Below are 20,502 nucleotides of genomic sequence, written 5' to 3'. Positions count from 1 at the left end.
GTTGTGGTTTAACTGCAGCCAGCAACTAAGTCCCACACAGCTGCTTGCTCTCAGTGGGAGAGAATCAGAGAGATAAAAGTGAGAAAACACATGGGTAAAAGACAGTAAATAAAGCAAAAGCCAGTTGCACAAGCAAAACAAACCAAGGAATTACTTCATGGCTTCCAGCCATCCCCAGGAGAGCTGGGCTCCATCAGGCATAATGGTTACTTGGGAAGGCAAACACCATCACTTCAAATGTCCCCCCCATCCTCCCTTCCTTCTTGCCCCAGTTTTACATCCTGAGCATGATGTCATGGTATGGAATATCCCTTTGGCTGGTTGGGGTCAGCTGTCCCACTTGTGTCCCCTCCCAACTTTTTGTGCAGCCCCAGCCTACTAGCTGGTGGGGTGGTGGGAGAAGCAGAAAAGTAACTAAGCACTGCTCAGCAATAACAAAAATCTGCATTATCAGTGCTGTTTTCAGCACAAATCCGAAACACTGCCCCATACCAGCCACTATGATGAAAATAACCATCCCAGCCAGAACCACCACACCACTAAACAGCACAGGCTTAAAGGGTCTTGGAAAACAAGATATAGAGGCTAGATTATTATTCTATGATTACTGGGGAGTAGATAGCTTGAAGGGGGAGGACAAGTCTGTTATAAGAAGGCATGGTGAAGGGTGGGGCAGCTGTCTCTATCCTCTCTTCTGCAACCCACCTGCCTTATTCTAGTGGTCTTGGCAAGACAGGAGAGAGCTGAAAGAAAGTGGCTGTGGTGGTGGGATGCTGGGGAGAGTCCTGCACTTCCTGAGTGAAAGCTGGTAGTGAAAGGGAAGATTTGTCTGCTCTCCTAGCACCCACAGGTAGCCTCCAAGCATCCCTTGAAACTTCTGGTTTGGTCTGAATGCAGCTAAAGTGTATTTCTCCATACATGATCTTTCAAGGGGTAGAAATAGCACTTCAGGAAAGGTTGTCAGGTGTCAGCCCAAAAATCAAGAGCTCTCTCTGAAAGGATTTAAAGCAAAGACCTGAAGAGGTGGGGAGGAAGGGGAATGTTGATGTTGCTTAATCCTCCCTCCTCTGGGTCCCAATGGAATAAAAATCTACTAAGTAGAATGCAGTTTTTATCACCTTGACTGCACACCGGGAGCATCTGGAAGGGGGCTGGGTGTGTGCTGCTCTCCAAGAACAGCGTCGCGGTAGCCACTGCTGCCTGGAGAGTGCTGAAGAGAAATGATTGCTGACACGGAGAGATGTGCCGGGGTGTTGTGCTGCAGGGGGGAGGCACTGTCCCGCAGCGGTGCAGCTTCTGGAGGGTGATTTGGAGAGAGGTTACCGGAGGATACTGCAGCGCTATCTTCTCCGGGTGTCTCCTCCGGTCAAACCCGGCAGGAACACTGACCGGATGGCACTGCGGGCTTGTGCCACTGCGGGAGCCCAGACCCGGCTGCCGGCACGGTGCTCCGACCGCTCCCCCCGCGACTGGGTGCCCAGGCAGCAGCGAGGGAAGCTTGCCTGCCTCTCGCGGCAAACCCCCGCCGGTGCCCGGGCTGGCTCCGCTCCGCACGGTGCTGACAGCAGCCCAGCGCTCAGCCTTACACCGGGAGCCCGCTGACGCCGGGGGAGCGGCTGTGCTGCAGGGGGAGCTCCGCGCCCGTCCGTCCGCATCTGGCCGTGCCTGTGTCCAAGGGCGCTGAGCGGGTCGGGCCGGTGTCGGGGAGGCCATGGGCAGCCGCCTGCGGCCCGCCGTGCTCTGCGGAGCCGCTGTGGCCCTGACGGGCGGCGCGGCCGTGGCGGCCTGGGCCTGGGCCCGCCTGCGCAGCCGAGCCGCTCCGCTCGCCGCCCGCGCTGCCGCCGCCTGCGCTACCGCCGCCGAGCAGGTACCGGGGCCGGGTGAAGGCAGCGGGCGAGGCCGCTGGGTCGGGGAGCACCAAAGAGGCCGCGCCGCCTCTGCCCGCCTCGGTGCGAGCGGGCCCCTGGGCCTCCCGTCCTCCTTGCGCTGCCCGGCAGCAAGGAAGGGCCCTGGCACGGAGCAGGCGGCGCGGCCCGAGGCCGCGGTGGGGCGGGCGGACAGACCGGGGCCGCTGTCTCCGCTCTCCTCCCTTGGTGTGTGTTGCCGGGCCGGGCCGGTGGGTGTCCCAGGCATCCCCCTGCCCTGCGGCCCCGTACTTGTGCCGCAGCACCCGCGGACACCTCCCTCCTCGCTGCGAAGCGCCTTTTGCGGTTCCCTCCAGCCCCGTTGTTGAGTCCCCCAGCCCTGCTTCAGCTCTGCACATGCCCCTGGGTGAGCGTGCTGTCCCTTGCTTCGCAGGGAAAAGGACACAGGAAACAGATCCTGGTGCTGGGCCTGGATGGGGCCGGGAAGACCAGCGTGCTCCACTCCCTGGCAACCAACCAGGTGAAGCGCAGCATGGCTCCCACCCAGGGCTTCAATGCCATCTGCATCAACACCGAAGAGTCCCAGATGGAGTTCCTGGAGAGTGAGTAAACCTGTTTTAGCATGGAACGCAAAAAAAGTTCCTATCCTATGTCCTATATATCAGGCACATATTTTAAAACCACTGCATTCCCTTGTGTCTGCTCTGATAACAAAGTTGTGGTTGTGTTCTCTATGGATATTCTGCCTCTTGAACAAGACGCTGTGCTGCTGTTAGCAGGGATCCATGTTTGTTCTGCCTTGTCCTCCAGGGAGCTCAGATCCCACGGAAAAGTGACAATCCTAATTGTGTGAAGTCAGAGGTGTCCCCAGTAAACCCTGTGTTGTGGTCCATAGCCATTGCATGTTGTACAACTTCTCCTTGGTGCTCATGCCTGGCAAAGGGTGAGAGCAGAAGAGGAGTAAGGTGAAAGAAGAGGGAGGAAAAGCTCTTTGTTCAAAAGCTGCCTAAGTGATGTTTTCTAGTCTTTAATGGCTTTTGAATGTCTGTAGGTTTTCTCTAAACTTTCTGCATTATCCTTAGCACTGATTTTGAGGTATTCTATGCCCACAGAGAGCATCTCCTATGATGCTTTTGGGTGTCACAGCTGTTCTAGGTGTAGATAGCTGATGGGGAAGGTAGAGGCCCTGAGTCAGGTCCCTGGTTACAGAGAGGCCACTATCCTATCTTCACTGACATCTGCCTTCTCTGGAGGTGGAAGCTGCCCTTGGCTTCCTGCTGTTTCTGCACTGTGCTGTCCCAGTGCATGACTGGCTTACTTGGCAGCTACCCTTTTGACACCTTAATACATTTGTAAACAGGCCTAAAGGTATTGTGCTGTTCCCAGGTAAGTTTTTGGGATGTGAGGATGAGGCACCTAAGGCAGAGTTTCATTCCCAGTCCTACTACCATAAGAGTCTCTGTGATGTCTTAGGGAAATAATGTCTCCAGAGATGCTCATAGTTTGTGCCCCTCTCCTAGTGGGTGTAAGACATCTGTGTCTCCTACTGGGAGGTGCTTTGCATAGCTGAGCCTGGAGGAAACCACAGTATCTCTGCTCCTCCCTGGGGATGGCTTGGGCCCAGCACTGTGCACCCTGTGGCAGAACCTGTTGTTTCTGAGTCGTCCTTCCCTCTTTGGTCCAGGTTGGTAGTGGCTGAGATGTGATGGCTGCGATCTGACCCATGGGAAATGAAATGAAATGTCTCAGGCCAGTTTCAGCCAGGTAAATCCATGCATGGCTCTCTAATCTGGTTACTTATCCAGTCTGTACCATGGCCTAGTCCAGGGGTTAGCAGTCTGTGCTGTGATCATGTGGCACAAGATGATCGGCAGACAGAAGGATTTTCATTTTGCTGGCTTAGACAGATAGAAAACTGTTCAATCATTTTCTTTGTACCATCATAGAGACAAGTGGATGGTAGCTTGCCTCTACAAGGGGTAGGAGCTGGAGGCTTCTGAGTTCCTCCTGATTTGGGGAAAAAAATGTTCTCTGTGAGGTTGCTGACCCCTGGGTTATGCTATGCATGAATGCACTTAACAGAGGGAACAGTGGTGAGCCCCCAGAATGTCTCAGTACAGAATCAGAGGCATCTGTCCCAAGTGTGATGTATCAGTCTGTCCTCAAGCTCCTTTCAGCAGTGGCAGATTGCAGTTCTGCCTGCAGATATGCTGGGGCTCCTGAAGAAGTCTCAGGCATGCCCTAGTGGGAAATGTTGCTTTCCTTTCTGTGTTCTTGAAACTACTGAATCATTTTGACTTAAGTGAAAGCAAAATTGCCTTGAAACAGAGCAGTCACTTGAGGGCAGTAAAAGATAGCTGACTGGCAAGTCAGTTTTGAAAAGGGTTCCTGTATGAGGCAGGAGACAGTCACAGGGTCTTTGCTTTGAAAACTTCCTACATTTGGGTGACTCACACACACCTTTGGAGTACCTCAGTACTCTGGAGTGAATGGCTCTGCAGTGTGGCTGCAAGAAGACCTGGAGAACTGAAAATGGATCTGAAGTACTCAATATACTGTTGCTGCTCCTACCAAACTCAACAAACTAACTCTTTGTCCCCAGTTGGAAGCAACTTGATTCTTATGGTTTCACCACAGAATTGATATAATGCCTGGTTTTGAAGGTGTGCAGCTTTCCTCTGTATCCACCAGAGAAGGGGTCAGAGGTATCCTGTGCAAGGGTTTCTCCCATCACCTCAGGATTGCCTAAAGAATCTGGTGGGACTTGATTTTTCCTTCTTCCTAAACCCCCCTGGTTATTGGCAGTATGAAAGCTGTGTGAGTTTTGAACCAGTCCCTAGTGTCATACTGATCTGATGAATGCCCTCCCCACCTCTGAGCTAAATTTCTTTGTTGAAAATCGTAGGCCTGCTTTGTCTGGAGATGAAATGAGCATGTGGGGATGGGTTATATGGAAACATTCTCACGTGGTGTTTTGGGCATTAAATGTTATTCAGCTCTCCTTACTAGCTTGAGAGCAAGAACCAACAAGGGAGAAAGCAATTGTAAAGAAATTAAGCCCAGAATCTTCTCAAGATAAGAGCTTAGAATAGATTATTTTTTTTTCCCCAGAGTGTACAGATATGCCTGCAGGGGAGTTGACTGGGGGAAATAAAGGTATTACCAGTCTCATGTAGAGTAACCCAAATGCTTTGAGTTTTTTGTTAATTCAAATACCTTGAGTTTTCAGCCCGGGGCCTGCTGTCTGCACATCTGGGAGCATTGCTGCTTGGATTACTTGGTGAATCTTGTGCTGGTCTCTTCTCTTCCAGTCGGGGGCAGTGAATCTCTGCGTTCCTACTGGAAGATGTACCTGTCCAAAGTGCTGTTGCTCATCTATGTCGTGGACTCGGCTGATCATGCCCGACTGCCTATGGCAAAACAGCTGCTTCATCAACTGATCCAGAACAACTCCACCCTGCCTCTGGTGGTTCTGGCCAACAAGCAGGTAAGAGTTCCCTGCCACTGGTTGAGCTTTGGCTGGGAGAAATTCTGAAAACAACAACAAAGCCTCTCAAAGGAGGCTTCATGACTTTAAGAAGGCTGCATGGAGCTGAGGGTTTTTCTGGGACAGCTGTTGGGCACAGAAGAAAAAAATCTGAGGTGGAGTTTGGGATCTGCAAGGAGCAGGTCCTGCGTTCAGAGATGGTCTGGTAAGAGCTATGGGTGGAAATAAAGGTTGCAAAGTTTGAGAGCTGCAAGGGAGACCACAGTTAGACCTGGTGCTAGGTTTGAGTTCTGAATGTCTGTGTAACAAAATCTTTACCTGGCAGAGAATGCAAAACGAAGTGCTGTTCTTTGTCTTTAAATGGGTAGGTTGATCCTAAGGCTGCTGCTGAAGCATGAGAAGAGCTTTCTTCACAAGGCAGTGCCTTCCCCCAAGATCTTTGTGAAAGTGTCAATGACTGGTGCTGCACCTGGAATAGATTTGTGCCTGTGGATTGATCAGATTAATAGAATATCCCAGGGTTTTTAAGTCCTGGTTTTCTTTTATGAGGCCTGTGTGCTTGGTTTTCTCTGCATTTTTAACTCCTAAGTTTCTAGTATTTCAGGTGTGTTCCTAGTAGCTGTGCTGGGACTTTAACACAAGTCCAGGCTTTGGCTTCATCAAAACCAAGAGCTACAAGGTCCTGGAGTCAGAAGCACTGGGGGCTTAGAGGGTATGCAGGGAGTGACTGTTGTATGTTTGCTCTGCTTTTGTAACTCTGTGCTGGGTTCCTGGGGTCTCAGGCCACCAAGACTTTGGTCTGCCATACACAGGTAGTCTTATATTGTTATCAGAAACACTGGAATGACTAAAACCAGAACTGTACCCGTATTTCTTTGGGAAAAAATTAGGCGAAGGATAAAAATAATATTTTTTCTTCCTAAAGCACGTTAGGAAATGTAAACCTTACCTGCCTCCAGAGCCTTGCAGACCCTTCCTTCCCTGGACAAAGGCAGTGGCTCACAAAGGCAACAATGCTGCCACCTCTTGCAACTAACAGGCTTGTTTTGTTTTTGTGTTCCAGGACCTTGAAGGTGCATATTGCATCACTGATATCCACGAAGCTCTGGCACTCTCTGATATTGGGGACAAGAGGAAGATGTTCTTGATTGGTACCCATGTGGCAGAAGATGGCTCCGAGATCTCCTCCAGCATGAAGGATGCCAAGGAGCTGATAGCACAGCTGGTTCTGGAAACACAGTGACAGCTCTCTTCCTACAATGTGGTATTTGCAGCTGAAGGAGATGAGGTGTTAGGGTATGGTCAGTTTGCCAGGTGGCAGCTGAAATGTACAGGTATCTTTTCCTTGTGGGTGTGAAATTCCCCCTGAAAACGCTGTTTAGTTGGTAAGAAAATTTACAGTGGTTTGAAAATACATTTGAAAAGTAGTTTATTTTTTAGTTTATTTGTAGGGGAAAATTAGACAGTGGCGTTAAGGGAATATAGAGCTTAGGTGGTCTGAGATGGCTTCTTGCCAGCAACAATCAATCTTGGACTTTAGTGTATGCAGTGAAAATAACCTGGCTTGATGTCTCAGGTTTACATGGAAACATGTTTACTTCCCAGGTTTTGGAGAACCTTGTTAACAGTGTTACTCTGTTAAAAATGAGACCTCACTTCCCCAGTGTCAGAAACCTGAAGTGCTGTGACTTGCATTTTTCTCAGGAACATTTCTATTGTTGCTGTATTGGATCCAGCTTCTAAGACAGTGGCAAATTAGTAATCTCTGGAAGTTGGGTTGTTTACTTCTTCTTTAGTGGGTAAGAGTAAGAAAATGGAGGCAGTAAGACATTAAGTGTTTCTTTGCCTACAGGGCAAAAGCAGAACAGTGTAATTTAAAGCAGTGACTGAAAGCATTCAAGTTAAATTGGCACCAGAGGTGGGAGACTTCCACCAGGCTGGGAGGCTATTAAAGTTTAGTCCAATTTGACCTCGAGAAAGCACTTTACATGTGAAAAGCCTGGGTTTTTTTGGAAGTGATTTCTGCTGGGGCTGGAGGTAAGGAAGATGAGTGTCTGACGAATGCCACCCTCTTAATTAACCTCTCCGAGTGTGATCCAGGAGCTGTTCTGTAAAGGGCCTGTTTTCCAACCGCATTTTTTCTACGAGGGTTTTACAGTTTTGTCCTTTGGAACAGATGCATAAAGCAGACAGTTTTATCCCAACCGGTGGTCCGGGATTCATTTACCCGAGCGAGGAGGCCGCGGAATACCCTCCGGGCCTTTTTCGGACAGAAACCGGGGCCTTCTCACCCGGCTGCCGAGACCGGCTGCCCCGCCGGCCTTCCTCTGCGAGGCCCCGCGCACCATCCGCGGCCTCCCAGGGCGGGCAGCCCATCCCTCGCTCCCCGGAGCCCGGCGGAGCTGCCGGAGCCTCGGTAGCGGCGGTGCCCGGGGAGTCGCCGAGCTCGGGGCCGGGGCCGGGCCTGCGGCCGTCGTTGCCGTGACGACGGGACCGAGCGCCATGTCGGCGGGCGGGTCACCCCGCGGTGGGTGGGGAAGGGGGTGGTGGAAACCTGCGGGGGGTCCGGGGACAGCACCTCCCGTTCGCGCAGCACGGTGCCCGGGGGCTCCGCCGGCCAAAGGGCTGCCGGGCGGGGCAGGGGTGGCGGGAGCTTGGGGGTCTCCGGGGCGAAGCGGTGCCGGGCGGTGTCGTGGCCGTTACCGCCACCGGGGCTCCGCGGAACCGCACCCGGTTTCCTCGCCACGGCTCTGGTTTGCCTGCCGTGTCCCCCCTGCACCCCTGTTAAAAGATGGCGGCTTGTTCTGTACTGCTCCAGAGTCCCGGTTTCATACGGCCGCTGCTCCCCGGGGCTGTCAGGACGAGCCGTGAGGTGAGGGCGGGCAGTACAAGGGGTGGCTGCAGGGAGCCAGGCGCTATCCCGCAGGTCAGCGGTGGCCTCTGGTGCTCGTCCCAGAAGGAGGGTGCTGGTGTCGGGACGTGGTGTTCTGTCCTGCAGCGGAGCAGAGCACTTCTGCCAGTGCTGGGGAGGTAACAGCACATAGAGCTGTCAAGAAATGGTGTCCTAAGGAGATGCATAAGTTGCTTCTGCCTTGTGATGATTTCGTGCTGAAGCGCAGGCAGCCCGGGTTGCAGGTGCTACCAAGATTTTAAATTCACCTCTTCTTGCCTTTGCAGTTTCTTCTTACTTGTCTGCACACTCACGCGACAGGTAAGAAACCCTCCCAGCACTGGTGTCCTGTCCGTGTGTCCATACCATCCAGACCATACCCCGGGTGTCTTGGGCAGGGCCCAGTAGGGGATTTATGCAGAGCAAAAACTTTATCTATCAGATGACACTGTGATAAACACACAGAGGAGTTTTGCCCTTCCTCCTGCTCTTTGTGATAGACAACATCTGACTGTCCTGGCCCTTCAAAATGGAAGCTGTGACCCTTTGCATTAAAGGGAGTTGATCTCAAAGGGAGGTGATCCCCTCCGTCAGTGAGTCTGTGTGAGCTCAGGTAGTGGGCGGGAGGTGTTTCTGTGTCTGGCTACAGCGAGGCTTTGTTTTCTCTGCTGGGAAGTATGAGCCAGACCAAAATGGGGGCAAAGGCTCCCTTTGTCACTGAGGTGGCTTAATTCCTTCAAGCTGCAGAGCTGCTGCAGGTGCCTCCTGTGTGGGGACATGTCAGGGTTTAACACTGGCCTGGCAAGTAAACTGAATGACAGATGCCCTCTATTAATCCCCTTCCCCTCCCAGATAAAGGAAGAAGAGAGAATAAGGGAGAGAGACTTATGGGTTGGAAACTGAACTACACAGCTTTAATGAAACAGTCATGATAAGTAGGAAAAAATACTAAATATATACAAATATACAGGAAAATTGATACCATGTTCCTCACCCCTTTCCCCCAATAACTCTCACGTCACCACCGAGGCTGCAGGGCAGCCCTGGGAAAGTCCAGGCTGGAATTCTGGAGTCGGCAGCAGTCAGGAGCTGGAGGCAGGAACACACAGATTCAGGCTGGCACAGATCAGGACCGCAGGCAGAGGAACAGATGGAGTCCTCCCAGGATGCTGAAGCAAGCAGGGACAGGCAAAGAAGGGGAAGCAGGAAGGGGTTTGACCCTCTTGATCCCTCAAATTTATACTGAGTATGATGTGTATGGGACGGAATACTGTTTGGTCAATTCTGGCATCTATCTTGTCTGTTCCTCCCCAAAGGAGGGCTGCAGGTGGGACCTCTTTATTCATGTTGGAGGGTAAAATGTTCCTCAGAGCTGAGCAGTGTCCTTGGCTCTGCACACCAGTCTCTAGCAGTAACTATAAACATCGAGTGTTAACAGGCCTAGAAGCAGACACTGAGAAACTTGCTGTTAATGTCAGCAAGTGCAACTACTTACAAAAGACTTATCTGAAAGCAAAAGTACAAGACAAAAAAATTACCTTTATCCTGGCTCAAACTAGGACAGGATGCCTGTCCATAGATTTTGCCAGGATAAAGATAAAGAAGTAGATTTTTTTTTTTTGTAGTTGCAAAAACCCCCAAAACTTAACAATTGTCAAGTGAGTCAAGGGAACTATTTTGGATGTATGTGTGACTTGTGCCTTGGCCTGCTTGCAATGCAAGCTCTGCACAGCAGTGTCCAAGCCAGGATGTGGGGTACCTGGGCCACATGGACTTTGTGCAAGGTTTGGCTGTGTCTGTGTGGTGGATCTGTGCCAGCACTGGAGGGAAATCAGCAACCCTGCTTGCAGAGAGGCTGCCAGCTCTGCAACACAACCAGGCTGGACAGGGGGACCTCTGCCTGGTGATTCTTCACCTCCTTGCACCTCTGCAAGGATAAGCTGCTGGGGAGCTGCTTGGGGTTGGACATCTGAAAGTGTTTTTTATCTCCTGAAGCTCCTGCTGCCTTCCTGAGTGTGTCTGATCTCGAACTGGTGGCAGGGAGCCAGAGTCCCATGGACAGTTAGTTCCTTCTGGGGGATCTCAGTGGGAGCTGTGTTTGCAGTGCTGTGACCAGTGGTTAGGCATGATGGAGAGAGAAATCAGCAGGTATCTCTCAGGTAGTGTGTGCTGAGGATGCTCTAACAGCAGCCTGCTATTGCAAGGGTCTCTGCGGTGCTGAGCTCATCAGCAAGTGTTTGCTGGTGCTCAGTATCTCACCGGAGGTATCAGCCCCATCAGAAAAACCACAGGCGTGTCCCCAAGGCACCAGATTGCTTTCTGTCAGCAAACATTACTCTCTGTTGGCGTCCCCACTCCTCTGTAGGTCTCTGCTGCCTTATTGCCAGGTGATACTTAGTAGGGAAGAAGTGCCCCAGGCTTTCACCTTCTCTTCTTTTTCCGTGGTGGGGCACCTCCACAGCTACCTGCATCGTGTGGTTGTTCCTCAGCTGGCTGGTTGGGGCAGACACCTGCACCCACCCCAGTGGGTGGATGTAGGCTTAGTCTGTGACATCAGGGAGTTCTGCAGCACATTTGTGGCACTGGCATAATCTCCTCCTTCTCTTCGTACCTGTGCTTACAAAGCACAAGTGCTTCCCAGCCACTGGGATTTCAGGCTTGGGAAGCTTGAGCAGCAGGAGCAGACAGCAAATACCTGATCTTGAAAACTTTTGGTCTGATGAATACTGTAGCATCTAAGATCTCTATGCTAAATAGACTGGAAGAAAATTATAAATAAGTCTTCACCTGTGCTCCTAAAGCCACATGGGAACAGTGCTGTCTCCACAATGCCTTTTTAGTAAACCACAACTGTTGATAACAAGTGTTTGTGTTCATCTGGGCTCCTGTAGACTGGGAGAGCACCCATCTCCAACCTGCTAGGGTTGCAATGCATGTTATTAACTAGAAAAGTACCTTCCCCCTCTCTCTGCCACGTCCCCAGGGGACCCTGCAGGGTGGGCAGAATTGCAGATTTGTGTCTCTGTAGTCCAGGAGATAACACAGTTATCTATGGGCTGGTGAGTTCTCCAGATTAAATGTATGGAAAGTTTCTTGGAGAGAGATATCTCTTAAATGCACTCTCACAAGGGTTGTCTTTCACAGGTACAGGGATTCAAGGGTATGTTATGGCTTTCAGTACAGCAATAGCTTCTTTATGCTTTAACTGGATGTTTAATGGCACATTTGTCCTTTTCTGCAATTTTGACAGGATACAGGAACTCGCAGAACCCAAGAAAATGGCTCATGCACATGATCCCAGGTAAGGAGGCACCCAGGCAGCTCTGGCTCAAGGGCTGAGGACTGATTTGGCCTCTGCTGGTGCAGACCCTTTGCCTTTGGTGCTTTCCTCTCAAAAGCAGAAGCAATTTCAATGAGAACAGATTAAGATGTTCAGTGTGTGAGACACTCTCTTCAATTTCCTCCTCCTTGTTTTCAGTCCAAACACTGGGCTTGCCCCAGGTCTTGGTTTTGCCTCATCTGAGCTGCTCCACAAGATGTTCCAGGGTAGGTTGGTGCTGTGGTGCAAGGAGAGTGGACCCCATTGGAGTCACAGGCTGCTGTATCCTGGAGGATTCAGTCCATCTTTAGGAACTAAGTTGTTGTCTGCATTACAGGGTCAAGCTATGGCCTGACAAGCAAGGATAATGGTCTCTTGATAAAGGCTCTTCTCCACTGCATGGATGGGTGTCACTATGCTTCAAAAAGGCTCCACAAACCCATCACCCTGCTGTTTCCTGTCCTGACTACCCTGGTGCCCTCTCCCAACATGACCTCTCTCTCAGTAGGGGGTGAACAACTCCAAATTCTCCCTAGGCACAGAAGAGTAACCACTAACATGCTGTAAAACCTCACCCACTTTCCATGGCACACCCTGACCATAACATTATTATTGTTTTTACTGTCATTCCTGTGGTATAGTTAGCTGGTAATGGTGAGGCAAGAAAAATGCAATCATGAAACTCCCCCAGGGGTTTCAGAGATTTAATGAAACAAGCCTTTCTGCACATCCACTGGTAACTGTAAAACTGGACTCATCACTTGGAGGATAATTTCTTTTTGAGTGTACAACCACATGGACAGTGTTAGGAAATTCCATGTCAGAGAAGGTGAGTACTCAGGGGATGGCAGCAGCACTGTAGAGAGCCATAGGGACAGTGTGTCTGTCCCATCCTAGGCAGGAAAACATAGGCCCAGCAAGCACTTTTCACATTTGTGCCTGTTTCTAAACATTTGCACCCTTGCTGTCCTTGCTAGACTCGTGTTGGGAAACCAGGAGACAATCTGGACTCTCTCACGAGCTTCTATGAGAACTCAGCCATCTCCAAGAATAGTGGCACTGGCCAAGCCCAAGCAAGATTTTTGCAAGCACCGGTGCAGGTCAGTGATGTGGTTGCACGTCCTGAGGAAGGAGACAACTCAGGTAGTGCACTCTAATCAGGGGATGTGCAGGGGAGATGCTATCTCCTTTTCTGCTGATACTGCCTGCAGGGACCTCCATGCTACTGGGACCCACCAGGCTGTGCTGGTGCTTGGAACAGTGGCTGTTTGTAGCAGGGAATAAAGTCACCCAGAATGCTTAACTTGTCAAATGAGGAGGAACTCAGGGGTGCTAAGTTTTGGTGCCTTTTAATTTCCTCATACCTGCTCCCTGGTTTATGGGAAGAGCTTCTGCAGTGCATGGTGGTTGCTGGTCTGATTAGAGCTCTGGGTTCAGATCAGCTGCTGCAGAGCTGTATAAGTCTCCAAGTGCACGGGAATATGTTCCTCCAAAAGCCCTCAAACAGCAGCTCAGCTTTAGTTTGGAAGCAGAGACACTGTGTGTGTGCATGTGTGCCTTGTTGGAAACATGGATTTGTGACACCTGTGCATACAGAGGGACTGTGTGTCCCCAGGGTGTTCCCTGTCTGTATTGGGACTGATGTAGCCCACCCAGGCAGCTGGGATCATCACAATTTGTGATCCTGTATCTTCTTAGAGCCTGGCCTAAATCTTGAGGATGAAGATTAGGAAGTGCTATCAGCAGAGAAATCTTGGAGCATCCTGCTGGTTGGAGGAAATCTGGGTCACTGGCCTTGAGTTAAACCTCTGCAGCCAGTCAAAACAGTCCATGCTGTGGAATAGGAGAAAAAAATTCAGTAAAAATACAAACATCAGTGGGGCTGGGTGATGTTGCATTTCTTGAAGCAACTTGTGTGTAGCTCTGTCAGAGGGGATGAAGCTCTTTTGGAAACAAGGTGGTGGTTCCTAGTTTGTTAGAAGTCTTAGCAATGAGAATGGAGGTGAGATAGTGTTTCATTCCTGGCTTTCCTCTGCCTGCAGGGATGTCAAGACACATGCAGTTTTCTCTGCCACTGTCAGGGGCTGTCGTCCACCTGAGAGCTGCCTCTGACTAAGTCCCCATCTGACAGCCCTCCCTGCCTTTCTGCTCACCTCTTTCCTGATGATGACAGGTATCTGCCAACACCTGTGGCTGATGGAAAGCTGGGTGAGCACGAACTAGGCAAGCCTGGGGAGATCCCAAGATGAAAGGAGCTGCAAGAGCACAAGGTGTTGTTAAGCCATTGCAACAAAGAGGTTTCTGAATTGGCAGAGCTGAGCAGATATGCTGCCAAGTTTGTGTTGTGAAGTGACTTCTTGAAATGGCCCAGGGAAAGGCTTTGAAAGCAATGCACTGAGGGTGCTTAAAAGAGAACTCTGTAAATGTGAACAGCATTTACCTTTCAAGTCAGGAAATCTCAAGTGTAAATTCCCATTTGTTCATGGATTTTCCATGTGCACTGGTGCTGACTTTTGTACATGCAGCAGGCATGAATGTTTAACCACATTTAGGATACCATCTGCCAGGATCCTAATTTCTGTCAGTTGCCTTTTACTAACTTTTTTGTGCTGTCCCTCAAGACCCCTCTTCAAGTACAGCTGTGGACGGGAATCAACGATCTGGGAGCGTCCCCCACTGGTGGATTTTGGCCTCCCCTCTGATCGGCTCCTGAAGTTGTCTGAACCTAAAAAATGCCAGGCTGCCTACCTGCAACAAAGGTGAGAGGTCAGAAAGCCTGGGGTGCTATAGGTAGGCCCTTGGGTCCCATAGCATCCATGCAGTTTCAAAGTAGTAAATACAAAGTAAGAAATAGAGGATGGGTAAAGCAGAGGGCAAAATGCAGAACAGAGGCTCTGCTGGGATTAGGACCTCTGGACTCATGGCATGAGTAGGTTCTACACTGGAAATGGCCACAAGCCAAATCTGCCTTCTATCATGGTAAACATGAGGCTTAAACACAAATCATAGAATTGCTCAGGCTGGAAAAGGCCTTCAATATCATCAAGTCCAGCCTTGTCCTAACCCTATTACCCTATTCCTGATGACCCACCATTAAACCATGCCCCCAGGCATCACAGCCAGGCAATTTTTAAAGGCAGTGAGGGATAGAGACTCAACCACCTCCCTGGGGAGCCTGTTCCAGTGCTTAACAACCCTTTATGTAAAGAAGTTTCTCCTGATATCTAACCCAAATCTCCCCTGGTGCAACTTGAAGCCATTGCCTCTTGTCCTGTCATCTGTCACCAGTGAGAAGAGACCAACCCCACTCTCACTACAACCTCCTTTCAGGTATTTGTAAAGAGTGATAAGGTCTCTCCTCAGCCTCTGTTTCCCCAGACTGTACAGCCCCAACACCCTCAGTTCCTCTTCATAAGGGATGTTTTCCAAACCCTTCACTGCCTTTGTTGCCCTTCTTTGGACTTGCTCCAACACCTCAATGTCCTTTTTGTATTGAGGTGCCCAAAACAACACAGTACTCGAGGTGGGGCCTCACCAGTGCTGAGTACAGGGTCAGGATCACTTCCCTGGTCCTGCTGGTCACACAGTTTCTTATACAGGCCAGGATGCCATTGGCCTTCTTGGCCACCTGGGCACACTGCTGGCTCATGTTCAGCTTCCTGTCAATCAAAACACCAAGGTCCTTTTCTGCCAGGCAGCTTTCCAGCCACTCTTCTCCAAGCCTGTAGCATTGCCTGGGGTTGTCATGGCCAAAATGCAGGACCCAACACTTGGCCTTATTTGATTTCATACTATTGGTCTCAGCCCAATGATCCAGTGTGTCCAGGTCCCTCTGTAAAGCCTTTCTACCATCCAGCAGATTGACATTCCCTCCAGCTTGGTGTCATCTGCAAATTTACTGAGGGTGCCTTCCATCCCTTCATCAAGATCATTAACAAAGATGTCAAACAGGAGTGGCCCCATCCCTGAGCCCTGGGGGACGCCGCTCATGGCCGGCCACCAACTGGATTTAACTCCATTGACCACAACTCTTTGGCTCCAGCCATCCAGCCAGTGTTTAACCCAGCAGAGTGTATGCCCATCCAAGCCATGGGCAGCCAGCTTTTCCATTAGGATGTTCTGAGGGACAGTGTCAAAGGCTTTACTGAAGTCCAGGTAGACTGAACCAACAACCTTTCCCTCATCCACTAAGTAGGTCACCTTGTCATAGAATGAGATCAGGTTTGTCAAGCAGGATCTACCTTCCATGCCCATGCTGACTGGGCATGATTGGATGACCTTTAACTGTTCTATAATGGCTCTTGAGATTATCCATTCCATGACCTTCCCTGGCACCAAGGTGAGACTGACAGGTCTGTAGTTACTGGGATCCTCTTTCTAGCCTTTCTTGAAGATGGGTGTCACATTTGCCAGTCTCCAGTCCAATGAAACATCCCTGGTTAGCCAGGACTTCTGAAAGATGATGGAGAGAGACCTGGCAACCACATCTGCCAACTCTCTTAGCACTCTAGGGTGTAAACCACCTGGCCCCATTGACTTATGAGTGTCTGGCTTATGAAGCAGGTCCATAACCATTTCCTCATGGATTACACAGGGCCTAATCTATTCCCCAATCTGTCTTGTATTTTAAGGAACTATGTGCTCTGTGAACAACTACTCCTGCTATTAGAGACTGAGACAAAGAAAGTATTAAATACCTCAACATTTTTTTGATCCTTGGTCACTGTGTTTCCCTCTGTGTCCAATAAAGGATGGAGATTCTTCCTAGCCCTCGTCTTGTTGCTGATATAACATTTATTGGTATTTTTCACCATTGGTATTTTTCACCACAGTGGTCAAGTTCAGTTCCAGGTGGGCCTTGCCCCTTCTAATTTTCTCTCTACACATCTTTGTATCCTTGTAATCCCCACAAGTTGCCTGTCCTCTCTTCCAAAGACCATAAACTTTCCTTTTGTTTCTGAGTTCCAGCCACAGCTCTCTGTTCAGCCAGGCTGGTCTCCTTCCTTGTCAGCTTCTCTTCCATGACTTGGGGATGGTCAGCTCCTGCACCCCTAAAATAACTCCCTTAAAGTATGCCCAGCCCTCCTGGGCTCCTATATCCCCCAGAACTGCCTCCCAAGGGATTCTCTCAACCATGGTCTGGAAGAGATCAAAGTCTGCTCTCCTGAAGTCCATGGTGACAGTTCTAGAGAATCCCCTCCTTGCTTCACTAAAAATCAAAGACTATCATTTCATGGTCCCTTTTCCCAAGACAGCCACCAACAAATGCATCCCCCCCAAGACCTTCTCTATTAACAAACAGCAGGTCCAGGAGTACACATCTCCTTGTTGACTCCCTCACCATCTGCAACAAGCAGTTATCTCCTACACTTTCTAGGAACCTTCGGGACTGTTCTCCCTCTGCTATATTATATTTCCAGCAGATATCTGGGAAGTTGAAGTCCCTCATGAGAACAAGAGGTAGGGACTGTGAGACCTTACCCAACAGTCTATAAAGTACCTTATCCACCTCTTCATCACCTTCACACGTCCCAGGTGCAGCCTGGTTTAACTAATGTGGAGGAATATCTGTGAGTGGCAGTGTCCTGACTCTCTGCTTCCAGACCTCGCCAGTCCCCTCAGTGGCCCGTGTCACCAGCTGCACTGAGCCATAAGGCTTCCCTGAGGACCCAGGAGCTTGCCCGGCCAAAGACAGTGCACCCTGACTTCCTTCTGGGAAGAGAGGTGAGGGGGTAGTGGAGTGAGATTTGGGGGAGGCAGCTCAGTCCTGAGCTTTAACATTCTCTGTCTTGCCCCTGGATGTGCCCAGTGTGAGCTATGGAGGTGAGAACCTTCTCTGGTTCTGCTGCTGGAGTTTTTAGATATTAAGAGAAACTGCTTTTTTGGAGTGAGATGCTGTCTTTGAAGATCTCCTTGCTGAGAGACAGAAAACAGCCAGGCTGGAGCAGCCTAAAATACCAGGAGAGCCAAAGGAGGAATCTGGGCTGCATCTCCTGATAAAGCAGCCTCGACAAGTGGAGAAACCTGATGAGAATGGCCTGGTCAGCTCCTAGGGAGTACAGTCATGTTGGTAGTTGGGCAGCTATGCTCCTATGTGTACACAGGGGGGATGAGCCTGCAAACACTGTGTATATTTCAAGAGTATTTTATTAGAAGCCTAATTTAGAGACATATTTCTGAATTTGCTCCTTCTAGGCAGATGACTGCTTTGGCAGGGGTGAAAAGGCTTGGGGAAATCTCATGTTACAGTCATTTCCATGGCAAAGTTTCCTGGCTGTATTTTCTGGGCTGGGAAATAAGGGAGGCTGTGGTGGAGCAGGCCTTGGCATCAGTCACCCTGTGAAAAACAGAGGAAGAAGTCCAGTGCTGGAGCAGTAGTCACTTTTGCTATAGGAATGCTTTTAACAGCACCAGGGTATTTACTTTGAAATCTGAGCATCTTAGCACAGCAGATTATTTGATGCAGCCACGAAGGTGTACATGAAAAACATTTCTCATCCCCAAAATAAATCTCACTGCACTTTCTGCCTGGCTGCACAGGCTCTCATTGCAGGCATTCCTCTCCTGACTGTGAGTGGGCAACAGCTGGGGGGGAAAAAACAATACTAGCTGTGATGTACAAATCCCAGTAGTGCCAAGGTGACCTTGGAGTTACAGAGAAAGAAATGTAATGGGTGCTGGGAAAACGAGTGCTCCTTCTGTCTGTAGACGAAGGGTGCTGGGAGAGAGATTGTGTCCCTGTGGATGAGCTCTCTGTACATTCCTCCTCTATTTTGAACCTCTGCAGGTGCCAACACAGATTTCAGATGCTGCAGCCTCAGCCAGAGCATCCTCACGGCTGCAGCATCTGGCAGAGCCCCGGGTCAGGAGGCTGAACTGCTGCTATGATTACGGCTTTCCCGAGTCTGCCATCCGCCCGGTAATGCGGCGCCAGCGGGGACCATGGGTGACAGCAAAGGGGACAGAGGGGAGGGAAGGGATGCCTAGGGGTTCTCTTCATGGCAACCCTGGGTGTGCTGCTGTCTCTGAGGCTAATGTTGCTGCTTCCTGGGCCTCCAGCCAGAGCACTGACTGACTCCCAGCAAACATCCCCAAGAGATGGGCAGATTTGTGCCTAGCCTGCAGTTGTGAGGATGGGGAGAGAGAGACTCGTGTAATTGGGATCTCCAACGCAGGAGGATGAGTTTGACATGAGCAAAAGGAGGCTGTAGGGCAGGTTGTGGGACTGGCCAGGCAGTGATTTCTCCTCCCAGAGCTTTTGCTGGTGCCAGTCACAGTGTGGACAGGACCATGTCCCATCTGTGCATCGTCAGGGGCTGTGAACATGGGTACATTAAGTTGCAGGCTGGTCACCCTTGAATGCCAGAAGCACCTCTAAGGACCTTCCTCCTCATTTGTCCATAGGTTTCCAGCTTGGCTCAGAAAGCAATTGCGAGCCCTCGGGTCCTGGAGCTGGCAAAGGCAAAACCAGTGCATGCTCAGTATGTGCCCCTCAGGGATGCTGAGTGGCCAGTGTCAAAGGCTGCACAGCAAGCAACGATGACACCAAGGCTCGAGGAACTGGCCCAGCCTTGCAAAAGGTAGGTGCTGCTTCCTTGCCATGGGCAAATGGATCAGCTGTCAGCCCATTTTGTGCAGACCATGGCACCTTTTTGTTCTGAGCTTGGCCAGTGTGATTAAGTCACTTTCAGAATCCGTGGATTGCATATGCTGGGTGTGCTAATGCTACGTGGACTGTGGTTTAAAAAGCTTTTTTTTTGGGGTGGAAGGAGAATCAAAAGAGAAGAAATAGGGAGTTTCCAATTCCAGTAGGAATGATTGGTTGGGACTTCTTAAGTATTAATTGCAGTTATGAAGAGTAAGCAGCTGACTGATGGCACGCTAGCATGCTGCCCAGCATGATGCAACTGGTCTCAGCCTGTGCTGCAGGAGGTGCTGGGTAGGATGTTTGACAGAGGGTGAGGGAATGCCTGTCTGTAGTGGCTGTGACAGCATCTCCAGGGAGAGATGGGGCACTCCCTCTCACTAGTGTCCTGGTGACAGCAGCAGAGACGTGACTACCTGTGTCCCTGTGACAGGGAAGGGTAGGGCTGGGCTGGAGGCGTGTCAGCTAGCAAGCAGCTTTGAGAGCTGGCTCTGCTTCAGTCAGAATTGACCAGCTCTGTCCTTGCTCCCCCAGGCCTTCTATGAGCTTGGTTCAATTAAACCCAGACGCGTTCACAGTGAAGGAGGCTGCTAAGAAAGCAATTTGTTCTGCTCGGATCCAGGAGCTGGCTCGTCCAATTAAGCGCTGAGCTCCTTCAGAAACACGGCCCACTGCCCCTGCTGGCAGCCCCCATCACCCTGTGGAACATCTCCCTCTTCAGGCAGTGCTGTGGCTGGAAAACCTGCTTGAGCATGGGACAGCACCTAGCTGGAACAGTTCCTTTAGGGCAGCCACTTTTTACTGGGACTATCTGGGGAGTGAAATAAAACGGCAGTGCCTTCGAAAAAAAGTAGTCAGCAGGGAAGAAGAGCAGAATTAGACCTAATGGAAAGCCTCTCTGCTTAAGATGGGTTATGTTTGGAGTTTATCACTCTTTTTTTTTTTTTTTTTTTTTTTTTTTTTTTTTTTTTTTTTTTTTCTTCCTTTTCTTTTCTGTAATAGTTAAAGAAGTGACGAAACAACTGCTGGTGGAAGCCAGCACAGGAAGGAACTGTTCTTTCATATAAAGAAGTTTGACAAACCAAAGCTGATGGTGTGCAGTCGGTTGGTGCAACACAACTCCCACCCTTGGGTTTCAAAACTTTTGCTAAAGTTTAGAGAACTTCTTAGTTTTGTACTGTGACAGAAGCAGAAACACAGAAGGCTGCAGAATTCCAGATCCAGAACTCGAACTGATAAAGTACAGAGCTTTGGTACAGACTTTGGAAATGCTGGGGGGTGTGTTGAGTTGGCTTG

General features: G+C 50.2%; 2 protein-coding genes across 2 annotated transcripts; both read left to right on the top strand.

Moving 5' to 3' along the window:
* Window positions 1–1,441: 1,441 nt before the first annotated feature.
* ARL9 (ADP ribosylation factor like GTPase 9) lies at window positions 1,442–7,548 on the top strand. The gene is made up of 4 exons (XM_030449759.1): window positions 1,442–1,867; window positions 2,299–2,467; window positions 5,177–5,352; window positions 6,416–7,548. Exons 1-4 carry the CDS (start codon window positions 1,712–1,714, stop codon window positions 6,593–6,595), a joined length of 681 nt encoding a protein of 226 aa, XP_030305619.1. The 5' UTR covers window positions 1,442–1,711; the 3' UTR covers window positions 6,596–7,548.
* Window positions 7,549–8,125: 577 nt separating this feature from the next.
* Window positions 8,126–20,100, top strand: THEGL (theg spermatid protein like). The gene is made up of 8 exons (XM_030450035.1): window positions 8,126–8,224; window positions 8,530–8,563; window positions 11,500–11,543; window positions 12,539–12,661; window positions 14,183–14,320; window positions 17,165–17,285; window positions 18,966–19,141; window positions 19,741–20,100. Exons 3-8 carry the CDS (start codon window positions 11,521–11,523, stop codon window positions 19,853–19,855), a joined length of 696 nt encoding a protein of 231 aa, XP_030305895.1. The 5' UTR covers window positions 8,126–8,224; window positions 8,530–8,563; window positions 11,500–11,520; the 3' UTR covers window positions 19,856–20,100.
* The last annotated feature ends 402 nt before the right edge of the window (window positions 20,101–20,502 follow it).

The sequence above is a fragment of the Calypte anna genome, chromosome 4A, assembly GCF_003957555.1.
Source record: "Calypte anna isolate BGI_N300 chromosome 4A, bCalAnn1_v1.p, whole genome shotgun sequence".
NCBI lineage: Eukaryota > Metazoa > Chordata > Aves > Apodiformes > Trochilidae > Calypte > Calypte anna.
Note: the sequence above shows the minus strand (reverse complement) of the source record. Positions and strands in the feature narration are given on the sequence as shown.